The 14,250-nt window shown below is 50.0% G+C and overlaps 1 protein-coding gene across 7 annotated transcripts in view; it reads right to left on the reverse strand.

Annotated features, from left to right (window-relative positions):
• Nucleotides 1-1,562: 1,562 nt before the first annotated feature.
• The window catches only part of RIN3 (Ras and Rab interactor 3), a 183,466-nt gene continuing 170,778 nt past the window's right edge, over nt 1,563-14,250 (reverse strand). For all 7 annotated transcript variants that reach the window (XM_063643955.1, XM_063643956.1, XM_055288360.2 and 4 more), the window contains 2 exons: nt 5,395-5,558; nt 1,563-2,631 (listed from right to left, as the gene is read on the reverse strand). In XM_063643955.1, the coding sequence (XP_063500025.1) occupies nt 2,308-2,631; nt 5,395-5,558 (488 nt within the window). In that variant the 3' untranslated portion in view covers nt 1,563-2,307. The remainder of the gene's footprint in view (nt 2,632-5,394; nt 5,559-14,250) is intronic.

Genomic DNA, 14,250 nt, shown 5'->3' on the forward strand with positions numbered 1-14,250 from the left:
ACTGCACAGGCCTAGCGGGTGGCAGGGTGCTGCTGACCTGAGAGCTGGGGAATGAGGCTGTGTTGCCCAGGCCAGCCCAGGACTGACGGGAGCTTGGAAGCAGAGGAAGAGAGTGGTGTCTGCATTGGCGGGGACTGGGGTGAGGGTTGGGGGGGGGCAATCTGGGATCATGGCTGGGTGTCCTCACCATCTGGGTATTTGCCTTTTATTCAACATCGGTGACGCCGACCTCCAGGACCAGGCTGCATCTGGGACCACCCCTTGCAGCTCCCATCGTGCTGGCCCAGGTCTAGAGTCTAACAGGTGTTTGTTGACTGGCTGAGTGAGCTGGTTGGTGCCCAGGAATTTAACTCAGCCCATTCCAGTTGCCATTACCTGGATGCCCAGCTCAGGACCACTCATGCTGGTGCTCCACATGAGCTTTGTGCTGGTTCTCAGGGCCTAGCAAAGCGCTGACATGTGGGAAGCACTCATGAGTGCCTATTTCCAATCAACGCTGAGGACACAGACACAAATGGTGCAAATCTGGTGAAGAAAACAGAGGCGTCAGCCGGGTGAAGTGGCTCACACCTGTAATCCCAGCACTTTGGGAGGCCAAGGCAGCTGGATCACTTGAGGTCAGGAGTTTGAGATCAGCCTGGCCAATATGGCAAAACCCTGTCTCTACTGAAAATACAAAAATTAGCCAGGCGTGGTGGCGGGCGCCTGTAATCCGAGCTACTCAAGAAGCTGAGGCATGAGAATTGCTTGAACCCGGGAGGCAGAGGTTGCACAGTGAGCTGAGATTGAGCCACTGTACTCCAGCCCGGGTGATAGAGCAAGACTCCATCTCAAAAAAAAAAAAAAAAAAAAAAAAAAAAAAAAAAAGGAAAGCAGAGGCGTCGGTAGATAGTTAGAATTTGATAGTCTCTCACTTGTGAGACAGACAAGTCCAGGGGGCTGTGGGAGCATGTTTGGGCTACACAGACCATGGGAGGACCATCTGGCCCAACCTGGGGAATTAGGAAAGGCTTCCTACCAGCCTGGGCAACATGGTGAAACCCCATCTCTACAGAAAATACCAAAAATTAGCCAGGTGTGGTAGCACTTGCCTGTAGTCCCAGCTACTTGGGGGGCTGAGGTGGGAGGACTTCCTGAGCCCAGGAGATGGAGGCTGCAGTGAGCCCTGATCACACCACTGTACTCCCGCCAGGGCAGCAGAAATGAGACGAGACCCCGTCTAAAAAAAAAAAAAAAAAAAAAAAGGCTTCCTGGAGGAGGATGTATAGGAGTTGACCAGGCAAAGACTACAGGAATGGTATCCCTGGGAGAGGTGACAGATGGTTCTGATCCTAAGCTGGGGATGATGGGAGCCAAGGATGGTGGGAGGCTGAGGGGCAGACAGGGGCCAGGGTCCCAAGGGCTGAGGGTGCTGAGGGTGGCCGAGAGTATGCCACAGGTTCTGGCAGAGGACAGGATCCCCATGGCAAAGAGGGGGTCTTCTGAAGCCACGTGGGAAGGAGGTGAGGCTGTGAATGCGGGGCTGGCTGTGCAGAGCTCCAGCCCCTTCAGAAAAGGAAATGTCATTTTCAAAAGGGCTTTTATTAAATTCTCCCCACACGATGGCTCCTGCAATCTGCCACAGCTCTGGGGCGTGTCCTGTAAGGAAAGGCCTTGTTTTCCCTGAGGCAGGGCTGGGCTTGTCCATGGGTCCGTGGAACTGGCCCTGCTTGGCGCCCCGGCGTGTGTCTAGCTGCTTCTTGCCGGGCACAGAGCTGCGGGGTCTGGGGGCACCGGGAGCTAAGGGCAGGCTCTGGTGCAGGGGTGGAGGCCTGTCTCTTAACCCACACCCTGAGGTGCTCCTGAGATGCTGGGTCCACCCTGAGGGGCACCGGGAGCAGCTGTGGCCGGTGCTCCTTCCTCGGCCAATCCTGGGGAAACTAAGCTCGGGCCCTTCTTTGCAAAGACCGAGGATGGGGTGGGTGTGGGGGACTCATGGGGAATGGCCTGAGGAGCTGCGTGTGAAGAGGGCGCGGGTTTGTTGGCTGCAGTGGCCTGGAGCGCCTCTCGCCTCTCTGAGCCTCAGTTTCCCTTTCCGTCTAATGAAGAACATGCCGTCTCGGTGTCTCAGTGCTATTAGGACTTGCCCTCAGGAAGTGGCCTTGGCCGAGCGTCATGTTATTTCCCATCTGTCCTGCGACGTTGGCCTGGGCACGTCATGGAATGGCCCGTGTCCCTCTGCTGCGTGGACGTCGCTGTCGGTAGTGCGCAGCCAAAGGCGGGGCCACATGTGAGCCTGGGGGTGAGGGGAGGCGCCCCGGGAGGGCCTCACAGGAAGTTGGGCTCCCGCACCACCAGGCAGGGTGGGCTCCCGCCGCCGCCGCCGCCACCGTCCAGGGGCCGGTAGACAAAGTGGAAGTCGCGCTTGGGCTCGCTGCGCAGCAGGTAGCCCTTAATGCGGTGCGGCAGCGCGTCGTCCGCCAGCTGGAAGCAGCGCCCGTCCACCAGCACGAACAGCCGGTGCGCCTGCGGCCGCGCCACCGCGAACTTCTCCGCGCACTGCGCGCACAGAGCCTGGGCCTGGGTGTCCGCCCGCGACGCCAGCGTCCGCGCCTGCTGCTCGGGCTCCAGGTACGACACGCAGATGAAGTCCTGTGGAGACACGCGGGACCTGTGGTCACGGCGGGGCCCTGCCTCCCCAGGCGCCCTCTCCCGGCCCAGGCTGGTGGCGGGCGCCGAGCGGTCTGTGAGCCCGGCACCTGCGCCTTTCCCGTCTCTGCAGCGAGCCTGCGAGGGTCCCGTCCCCCTCCCTGCCTGGCTTCCCAGCTGGGCCGACCGTTCTGGGAGATGAATTAAGGGGCGTCTCGGAGTCCCTGCAACGGGGAGCCGGCGCGTCCCCTGGCTGCTGGTCCACAGGCTCCCCATCATTCATTCATTCATTCATTCATTCCCTCCCCCCCACTCCAGGTGAGTTCCCTGCACCCCAGGCTCAATGCTGGGCACGGAGGGCAGCACAGATAAGAAGGGAGGTGCGGGCCCACCCGGGCATCCCATAGTGCGGGCGGGCAGCACAGTCCAGCCTCTTAGGGCTGCAGGGGCCCTGGGGCTCTGAGGAGCTGCGTGGGGCAGGGATTGGTAAAGCGGGAGGGGACCGGGTGAAGGAGGCTGGGCACAGTCGGGTGGGGAAGGCCCGGCATGAGCAGGGGGAGCAGGGCGAGGCGACCCCTGAGGGCTGGGGCTGGGCACTCGCAGCACGAGCAGGGCGCCCGCCCGCCGTCCTTCACCCCTAGGGACCCAGCCCCACACCTGCCTGGCTTTGAATTTGCTCCCACTGCCTGTGTGGCCTTGGTTCGTCGAGCCTCGGCTGTAAAGTGGGGATAGCGCCCGCCTCCCAGAAATGGGCGAGCAGGCGCTGGAAGCTCCGGCCCGGAGCGGCCTCGCCTTCCCCGGGGCTCAGGGCTGCAGGCAGAGGCGCTGCGAGCGGGGCTGCCCCCTTGTGGCGGGATTGGAAACAGCAGACCTGCGCGGGAAGCGGCTGAGGATCCCGGCTCGGAGACCGTGATGGCCACTGGTGGCTAGGGCTTAGGCGAGGCCGGGCTCCTGTCAAGAGCTTCACGGGAACCGCCCATTTCTTCCAGGAGGGGAAAAGCCCGTCCCACTCCCTCCGTCTTAGTGGCTGCCTTAGGGCTCCTTGTCCTCCATTAGGCCTCCCAGGGCACTATCCACCTGCTGGTGACTGTCCAGCTCTGGGCTTCCCCTCCCCAGGGAAGGGTGCCCACCCCTCTAAGCATGCTGTGCAGAGGAGGCACTGGGAGGGGGCAGAGGGTGGTGCCCTCCCCAGATCCCAGATGTGGTGCTGAGGGGACCCCCCTCCGAAATTTCCGTCTCCCAAACAGTGGGTGGTCCGTTTCATCCATACTCTGCCTGGCTCAGCATCAGGAACCCCTAAGGTAGAAGCAGGAAGTACGGGATGCCTGGGCCAGACTTGGACCAAGAGTGTCCATGTCCCTACAGTCCGTGGGAGGCCGGGGTGTTGGGAGAGGATGGGAACAGAGGTGTGCTGGAGCTGGCTCACACCCTCCAGGGACAGCCGACTGCATACACTTCTTTGCAACTCCACATTCAGTGATGCCAAGCTGAAGTTGGCCATGGAGGACTCACACCATGGAAATGGACAGAAGCTAAAATTAGAGCTTTTGTTTTCTCCCCAGAGAGTCAGTTATTAAATTGATTAGCCATAGTCGGCCTGTGTGGGCAGGAAAACTGAGTCCCAGAGTGGGGCAGGGATTGCTGAGGGTCACACAGCAAGCTAGTACAGGGCTGGGTCCAGAACTCAAGCCTCCTGTCTCCCAGGCTTGGGCCCTGCTTATTATAGATGCACCATCTTGAAAGCCAGGAGTGGGGCTCAGGACTGGTGTGCTCTGGGTGTCAGAGGAGTGAGTCTGCATAGCTGCTCACAGCTCTGGATGTGCCTGGCTCACTAGTTCAACTCTCTCCCTTTTTTACACACCCAGTCCCGCTCTGTCCCAGGCCCTGGGCTTGGCGCCCCTGAGGCATGTGAACCATGGGCTGTGCCCTCCCAGAGGTGACGGCTTCTTCATATGCAGAGGATGATAGGATGTGATATGCACTGTACAGGGGGAGGCCGCAGGAAGCCCAGAGGAGGGCACCCCACCCAGCCTGTGGGAAACGGTGTGTGCGTGTGTGTGTGTATCAGGGAAGGCTTCTCAGAGGAGGGGCTGTTGGAGAAACTGAGTCGTCTTAAAGGATGGGCAGTGACAGCCAGTGACAAGGGGAGACTGACCAGTGAGGGCAGAGGCTGAGCAGCCAGTGAACTGGGCTGGGCATGTTTGGGGAACTGGGGGCAGCTGGATTTGATGCAGCCTGGGGGTGGGTGGGGTGATGGAGTTGGGGAGGGGCAGGACTGGTTTGAATACTGAGTCTGTATAGAGAGAGGTATGGGGAGGGGTGGGTCACTGGGTTGGTGGGGGTTACACAGACCCTTGGCAGCTGCTGCATTTGTCCAGGGACTAAGGAGCAAGGCTGTAGATCAGCCTGTGGGCTCCTTAAAGCAGGGACTGGGATGACAAGTCCCCATTTCCAGCCCCTGCAGGGTGCTGGGTCCTAGGAGGCGCTAAGGAATGATGGGTGTGTCTCATTCCTCCTGCACCCTTCCTGCTTGCCCAGGGAGAACACCAATGCCTGCTGATATGTTTCTAGACGCACCCAAGTCCTGGACACACATTGGCAGCAGGGGCTGGGGGCCCTTCCTCTGGTGTGGGGAGTCTCACTGCTCCCCTAAGGCAGGGCTGGGTAGCTGGAGCAGCCAGGTGGCTCCTTAGCCAGCAGGCAGCAGGGATGGTGTCTGGGACATGGTCCCACCGGGCCCCTCCCGCTCTCAGTTTCAGGCCTCACCTGCACGGAGGAGCGCGAGGCCCGGGCCTTGTTGAGCGTACGCCGGCGCTCCCAGCGGTGGATGGAGTCCTGCACCTCCACACTCAGCTGCCGGGTCACCGTGATCTTGTCGTAGCTCTTTATGTGCTCCAGAGCCCCGTAGGTGGTGGTCAGATAGTAGGAACCTGCTTGGACAAGGGTGTGGAATCTGAGCCAGGACCGCCTCCGCCCACCAGAGGCAAGGAGCTTGGCCTGCCCCACCCACCTCCTCCAAGCCCCGCCCACCACCACTGCTTGAGGCACATCTGCAACACCTGCTTCAACAGCTGAGCTCAACCCCACGCCCACCCTCCAGCCTCAGAAAGTTTCCTAGAGTCCAGCCCTGAGCTGTCTGGGCCCTGCTCAAAACTTTTCACTGGCTCCCCTTGGGGACGAAACTCTTGCTTATTTAAAAAACGATTTTTAAAACATTAAAAAATGTAAAGGATACACAAGAAACAGAAATCTCAGTGTGGGGAAAGAGGTGGCCAGGAGACAGGGTGGGCAGGAGACTTCTCACTGTGTATGTATCACATACAGATGGTCTCTGAGTTACTATGCTTCCATTTATGATTTTTTGACTTCATAATGGTGTGAAAGTGATATACATTCAGTAGAAACCATGCTTCCAGGACCTATACAACCATCCTGTGTTTTACTTTCAGTACAGTATTCGATACATTACGTGAGATACTCAACACTTCATTATAAAATATGCTTTGTGTGAGTTATTTTTATTTTTTATTTTTTTTGACTAAGTCTGTTGCTCTGTTGCCCAGGCTGGACCGCAGTGGCGTGATCTCGGCTCACTGCAACCTGCACCTCCCACATTCAAGCGATTCTCCTACCTCAGCCTCCTGAGTAGCTGGGATTACAGGCGCATGCCACCATGCCCGGCTAATTTTTGTATTTTCAGTAGAGATGGGGTTTCGCCATGTTGGCCATGCTGGTCTTGAATGCCTGACCTCAGGTGATCCGCCCGCCTCAGCCTCCCAAAGTGCTGGGATTACAGACATGAACCACCGTGCCTGGCCTGTGTGATTGATTTTTGACACACACGCAATAGGCTTTTTGATGACTTTGCCCAACTGTAGGCTAATGTAAGTGTTCTGAGAACATTTAAGGTAGGCTAGGCTATGATGTTCAGTAGGTTAGGTGGATTAAATGCATTTCAACTTAAGATATTTTTAATTTATTATGGGCTTATTAGGACACAACCTCACTGTAAATTAAGGAACTTTGATATGCTTTAGAATTTTGAGCCATGTGAATGCATTATCTATTCTAAAAATAATTTTTAAGAAGAGAGGAACTCATTAATTAAAAATTTTGGGAATAGGAACAGCTCCGGTCTCCAGCTCCCAGCCCGAGCGACACAGAAGACTGGTGATTTCTGCATTTCTGCTTGAGGTACCTGTTTCATCTCACTAGGGAGTGCCAAACAGTGGGTGCAGGACAGTGGGTGAAGCGCACTGTGCGCGAGCTGAAGCAGGGCGAGGCACTGCCTCACTCGGGAAGCGCAAGGGGTCAGGGAGTTCCCTTTCCTAGTCAAAGAAAGGGGTAACAGACGGCACCTGGAAAATCGGGTCAGTCCCACCCTCATACTGCGCTTTCCCAACGGGCCTGGAAAACGGCACACTAGGAGATTGTATCCCGCACCTGGTTCGGAAGGTCCTATGCCCACGGAGTCTCGCTGATTGCTAGCACGGCAGTCTGAGATAAAGCTGCAAGGCAGCAGCGAGGCTGGGGGAGGGGCACCCGCCATCGCCCAGGCTTGCTTAGGTAAACAAAGCAGCCAGGAAGCTCGAACTGGGTGGAGCCCACCACAGCTCAAGGAGGCCTGTCTGCCTCTGTAGGCTCCACCTCTGGGGGCAGGGCACAGACAAACAAAATGTCAGCAGGAATCTCCAGAGACTTAAACGTCCCTGTCTGACTGACAGCTTTGAAGAGAGTAGTGGTTCTCCCAGCACGCAGCTGGAGATCTGAGAACGGACAGACTGCCTCCTAAAGTGGGTCCCTCACCCCTAAGCAGCCTAACTGGGAGGCACCCCCCCAGTAGGGAAAGGCTGACACCTCACTGGGCCGGGTACTCCTCTGAGACAAAACTTCCAGAGGAACTATCAGACAGCTGAATTTGTGGTCTCACGAAAATCCGCTGTTCTGCAGCCACCACTGCTGACACCCAGCCAAACAGGGTCTGGAGTGGACCTCTACTAAACTCCAACAGACCTGCAGCTAAGGGTCCTGTCTGGTAGAAGGAAAACTAACAAACAGAAAGGACATCCACACCAAAAACCCATCTGTACATCACCATCATCAAAGCCCAAAAGTAGATAAAACCGCAAAGATGGGGAAAAAACAGAGCAGAAAAACTGGAAACTCTAAAAAGCAGAGCACCTCTCCTCCTCTAAAGGAATGCAGTTCCTCACCAGCAACGGAACAAAGCTGGATGGAGGATGACTTTGACGAGTTGAGAGAAGAAGGCTTCAGACGATCAAACTACTCTGAGCTACGGGAGGAAATTCAAAACAATAGCAAAGAAGTTAAAAACTTTGAAAAAAAATTAGAAGAATGGATAACTAGAATAACCAATGGAGAGAAGGGCTTAAAGGAGATGATGGAGCTGAAAGCCAAGTTTCGAGAACTACGTGAAGATTGCAGAAGGCTCAGTAGCAGATGTGATCAACTGGAAGAAAGGGTATCGCTGATGGAAGATGAAATGAATGAAATGAAGAGAGAAGGGAAGTCTAGAGAAAAAAGAATAAAAAGAAATGAACAAAGCCTCCAAGAAATTTGGGACTACGTGAAACGACCAAACCTACGTCTGATTGGTGTACCTGAAAATGACGGCGAGAATGGAACCAAGTTGGAAAACACTCTGCAAGATATTATCCAGGAGAACTTCCCCAATCTAGCAAGGCAGGCCAACATTCAGATTCAGGAAATACAGAGAACGCCACAAAGATACTCCTCGAGAAGAGCAACTCCAAGACACATAATTGTCAGATTCACCAAAGTTGAAATGAAGGAAAAAATGTTAAGGGCAGCCAGAGAGAAAGGTCGGGTTACCCACAAAGGGAAGCCCACCAGACTAACAGCTGATCTCTCGGCAGAAACTCTACAAGCCAGAAGAGAGTGGGGGCCGATATTCAACATTCTTAAAGAAAAGAATTTTCAACCCAGAATTTCCTATCCAGCCAAACTAAGCTTCATAAGTGAAGGAGAAATAAAATACTTTACAGACAAGCAAACGCTGAGTGATTTTGTCACCACCAGGCCTGCCCTAAAAGAGCTCCTGAAGGAAGCACTAAACATGGAAAGGAACAACCGGTACCAGCCACTGCAAAAACATGCCAAATTGTAAAGACCATCGAGGCTACGAAGAAACTGCATCAACTAATGAGCAAAACAACCAACTAACATCATAATGACAGGATCAGATTCACACATAACAATATTAATGTTAAATGTAAATGGGCTAAATGCTCCAATTAAAAGACACAGACTGGCAAACTGGATAAGGAGTCAGGACCCATCAGTGTGCTGTATTCAGGAAACCCATCTCACGTGCAGAGACACACATAGACTCAAAATAAAGGGATGGAGGAAGATCTATCAAGCAAATGGAAAACAAAAAAACGCAGGGGTTGCAATCCTAGTCTCTGATAAAATAGACTTTAAACCAACAAAGATCAAAAGAGACAAAGAAGGCCATTACATAATGGTAAAGGAATCAATTCAACAAGAAGAGCTAACTATCCTAAATATATATGCACCCAACACAGGAGCACCCAGATTCATAAAGCAAGTCCTCAGTGACCTACAAAGAGACTTAAACTCCCACACAATAATAATGGGAGATTTTAACACCCCACTGTCAACATTAGACAGATCATCGAGACAGAAAGTTAACAAGGATATCCAGGAATTGAACTCAGCTCTAAACAAAGTGGACCTAATAGACATCTACAGAACTCTCCACCCCAATTCAACAGAATATACATTTTTTTCAGCACCACACCACACCTATTCCAATATTGACCACATAGTTGGAAGTAAAGCTCTCCTCAGCAAATGTAAAAGAACAGAAATTATAACAAACTGTCTCTCAGACCACAGTACAATCAAACTAGAACTCAGGATTAAAAAACTCACTCAAAACCGCTCAACTACATGGAAACTGAACAACCTGCTCCTGAATGACTATTGGGTACATAATGAAATGAAGGCAGAAATAAAGATGTTCTTTGAAACCAACGAGAACAAAGACACAACATACCAGAATCTCTGGGACACATTCAAAGCAGTGTGTAGAGGGAAATTTATAGCACTAAATGCCCACAAGAGAAAGCAGGAAAGATCCAAAATTGACACCCTAACATAACAATTAAGAGAACTAGAAAAGCAAGAGCAAACACATTCAAAAGCTAGCAGAAGGCTAGAAATAACTAAAATCAGAGCAGAACTGAAGGAAATAGAGACACAAAAAACCCTTCAAAAAATTCATGAATCCAGGAGCTGGTTTTTTGAAAAGATCAACAAAATTGATAGACCGCTAGCAAGACTAATAAAGAAGAAAAGAGAGAAGAATCAAATAGATGCAATAAAAAATGAAAAAGGGGATATCACCACCAATCCCACAGAAATACAATCTAGCATCAGAGAATACTACAAACACCTCTATGCAAATAAACTAGAAAATCTAGAAGAAATGGATAAATTCCTCGACAAATACACCCTCCCAAGACTAAATCAGGAAGAAGTTGAATCTCTGAATAGACCAATAACAGGTTCTGAAATTGTGGCAATAATCAATAGCTTACCAACCAAAAAGAGTCCAGGACCTGATGGATTCACAGCTGAATTCTACCAGAGGTACAAGAAGGAACTGGTACCATTCCTTCTGAAACTATTCCAATCGATAGAAAAAGAGGGAATCCTCCCTAACACATTTTATGAAGCCGGCATCGTCCTGATACCAAAGCCAGGCAGAGACACAACCAAAAAAGAGAATTTTAGACCAATATCCTTGATGAACATTGATGCAAAAATCCTCAATAAAATACTGGCAAACCGAATCCAGCAGCACATCAAAAAGCTTATACACCATGATCAAGTGGGCTTCATCCCTGGGATGCAAGGCTGGTTCAACATACGCAAATCAATAAATGTAATCCAGCATATAAACAGAACCAAAGACAAAAACCACATGATTATCTCAATAGATGCAGAAAAGGCCTTTGACAAAATTCAACAACCCTTCATGCTAAAAACTCTCAATAAATTAGGTATTGATGGGGCGTATCTCAAAATAATAAGAGCTATATACGACAGACCCACAGCCAATATCATACTGAATGGGCAAAAACTGGAAGCATTCCCTCTGAAAACTGGCACAAGACAGGGATGCCCTCTCTCACCGCTCCTATTCAACATAGTGCTGGAAGTTCTGGCCAGAGCAATCAGGCAGGAGAAGGAAATAAAAGGTATTCAATTAGGAAAAGAGGAAGTCAAACTGTCCCTGTTTGCAGATGACATGATTGTATATCTAGAAAATCCCATTGTCTCAGCCCAAAATCTCCTTAAGCTGATTAGCAACTTCAGCAAAGTCTCAGGATACAAAATCAATGTACAAAAATCACAAGCATTCTTGTACACCAATCACAGACAAACAGAGAGCCAAATCATGAGTGAACTCCCATTCACAATTGCTTCAAAGAGAATAAAATACCTAGGAATCCAACTTACAAGGGATGTGAAGGACCTCTTCAAGGAGAACAACAAACCACTGCTCAATGAAATAAAAGAGGATACAAACAAATGGAAGAACATTCCATGCTCATGGGTTGGAAGAATCAATCTCGTGAAAATGGCCATACTGCCCAAAGTAATTTATAGATTCAATGCCATCCCCATCAAGCTACCAATGACTTTCTTCACAGAATTGGAAAAAACTACTTTAAAGTTCATATGGAACCAAAAAAGAGCCCACATCGCCAAGTCAGTCCTAAGCCAAAAGAACAAAGCTGGAGGCATCACGCTACCTGACTTCAAACTATACTACAAGGCTACAGTAACCAAAACAGCATGGTACTGGTACCACAACAGAGATATAGATCAATGGAACAAAACAGAGCCCTCAGAAATGATGCCACATATCTACAACTATCTGATCTTTGACAAACCTGACAAAAACAAGAAATGGGGAAAGGATTCCCTATTTAATAAATGGTGCTGGGAAAACTGGCTAGCCCTATGTAGAAAGCTGAAACTGGATCCCTTCCTTACACCTTATACAAAAATTAATTCAAGATGGATTAAAGACTTAAATGTTAGACCTAAAACCATTAAAATCCTACAAGAAAACCTAGGCAATACCATTCAGGCCATAGGCGTGGGCAAGGACTTCATGTCTAAAACACCAAAAGCAATGGCAACAAAAGCCAAAATTGACAAATGGGATCTCATTAAACTAAAGAGCTTCTGCACAGCAAAAGAAACTACCATCAGAGTGAACAGGCAACCTACAGAATGGGAGAAAATTTTTGCAACCTACTCATCTGACAAAGGGCTAATATCCAGAATCTACAATGAACTCAAACAAATTTACAAGAAAAAAACAAACAACCCCATCAAAAAGTGGGCAAAGGACATGAACAGACACTTCTCAAAAGAAGACATTTATGCAGCCAAAAAACACATGAAGAAATGCTCATCATCACTGTCCATCAGAGAAATGCAAATCAAAACCACAGTGAGATACCATCTCACACCAGTTAGAATGGCCATCATTAAAAAAGCAGGAAACAACAGGTGCTAGAGAGGATGTGGAGAAATAGGAACACTTTTACACTGTTGGTGGGACTGTAAACTAGTTCAACCATTGTGGAAGTCAGTGTGGCGATTCCTCAGGGATCTAGAACTAGAAATACCATTTGACCCAGCCATCCCATTACTGGGTATATACCCAAAGGTCTATAAATCATGCTGCTATAAAGACACATGCACATGTATGTTTATTGCGACACTATTCACAATAGGAAAGAGTTGGAACCAACCCAAATGTCCAACAACGACAGACTGGATTAAGAAAATGTGGCACATATACACCATGGAATACTATGCAGCCATAAAAAATGATGAGTTCGTGTCCTTTGTAGGGACATGGATGAAACTGGAAAACATCATTCTCAGTAAACTATCGCAAGGACAAAAAACCAAACACCGCATGTTCTCACTCATAGGTGGGAATTGAACAATGAGAACTCATGGACACAGGAAGGGGAACATCACATTCTGGGGACTGTTGTGGGGTGGAGGGAGCGGGGAGGGACAGCATTAGGCGATATACCTAATGCTAAATGACGAGTTAATGGGTGCAGGAAATCAACATGGCACATGGATACATATGTAACAAACCTGCACATTGTGCACATGTACCCTAAAACCTAAAGTATAATAAATAAAAAAAAAAAAAAAGAAGAGAGGAACTTTTAATTATGGTTATACTATTACATGCAATTTTTAAAGATTTTAAATAAGTATAAAATTTGAATCATTTATGTATCCATTTCTTAAGTTAATTCACACATAGCTCACTGGAGCCTCCAACTCCTGGGCTCAAGCAATTGTAGGCTGATTTTTACATTTTCTATAGAGAAGGGGTCTAGCTATGTTGCCCATGCTGGTTTGAACTTCTGGCCTCAGGTGATCCTCCTGCCTTGGCCTCACACATATTCTTAATACACAATGTTTCCTAAGGTAATTTAAGCTTTGAGATACTTCAGACTGCAAAATTTTCATGAACTTTTAAGATAAAAGGCAATATTTTACAAGATGCTTACAAATTCTTTCTCCTGAGCTGGTTTGGGACTTTGGTTAAAGGTTTGAGAAGTACTAACTTTGTTAAGCCCCCTCATTTTAGAGAGAGAAAACCGAGTCCCAGAGAGGGAGGGTGGCTTGGCCAAGGTCATAGAGAGATCAAGGGCCCAGAGGAGGGCGAGGAGACCCTGGAAAGCCTGGTCTCTCGGGTCTCCAGCGCCACCCACCTCCATGGTGCTTCCTTGGGCTTTCCCACCACTGGACAGGCCTTTCTGCCCAGCCCTTCCAGTGCCAGGATGATGATTTTTTTCTTTTTTCTTTTTTTTTTTTTAAGGTAGAGTTTCGCTCCTGTTGCCCAGGCTGCAGTGCAATTGCGTGATCTTGGCACATTGCAACTTCTGCCTCCCAGGTTCAAGTAACTCTTGCCTCAGCCTCCTGAGTAGCTGGGATTACAGGCATGCACCACCATGCCCGGCTAACTTTTTGTATTTTTAATAGAAACAGGGTTTCACCATGTTGGCCAGGCTGGTCTTGTACTCCTGACCTCAAGTGATCCACCTGCCTTGGCCTCCCAAACTGCTGGGATTACAGGCGTGAGCCACCATGCCTGGCCAGGATGATTATTTTTGACATGAGGCAGATTCTGCTAGTGCCCCACTCAAATCGCATCTGCCCCTTCTACCTAACTGAAGTGTGCTTTTATTTGGGGAAGTAACATCAGCTGAAATGCTCACTTCCCACACTCCCTTGCAGCTTGGGTAGAGGCAGGAGACTCTGCTGTGGCCCCTTAGATATAAGTGGAAGGCTGGGTGGGGCTTCCAGGAAAGCCTTTGAAAGAGACAGACTCAGTGGATGTATCCCTTTGGGTTTTAGCCTGTCACCCTTCCTTCTGCCTAGAACCCAGAGGCATTACTGGGGGCACTGCAGCTGTCTTCTGATCACAGGTGACAGACACAAAGCCAAAGGCCCACATGGTAAGGAAAGATGGAAAGCGCTGGGCCCATTGTTCCCTGGATG

Source organism: Symphalangus syndactylus, chromosome 8 (assembly GCF_028878055.3).
Source record: "Symphalangus syndactylus isolate Jambi chromosome 8, NHGRI_mSymSyn1-v2.1_pri, whole genome shotgun sequence".
NCBI lineage: Eukaryota > Metazoa > Chordata > Mammalia > Primates > Hylobatidae > Symphalangus > Symphalangus syndactylus.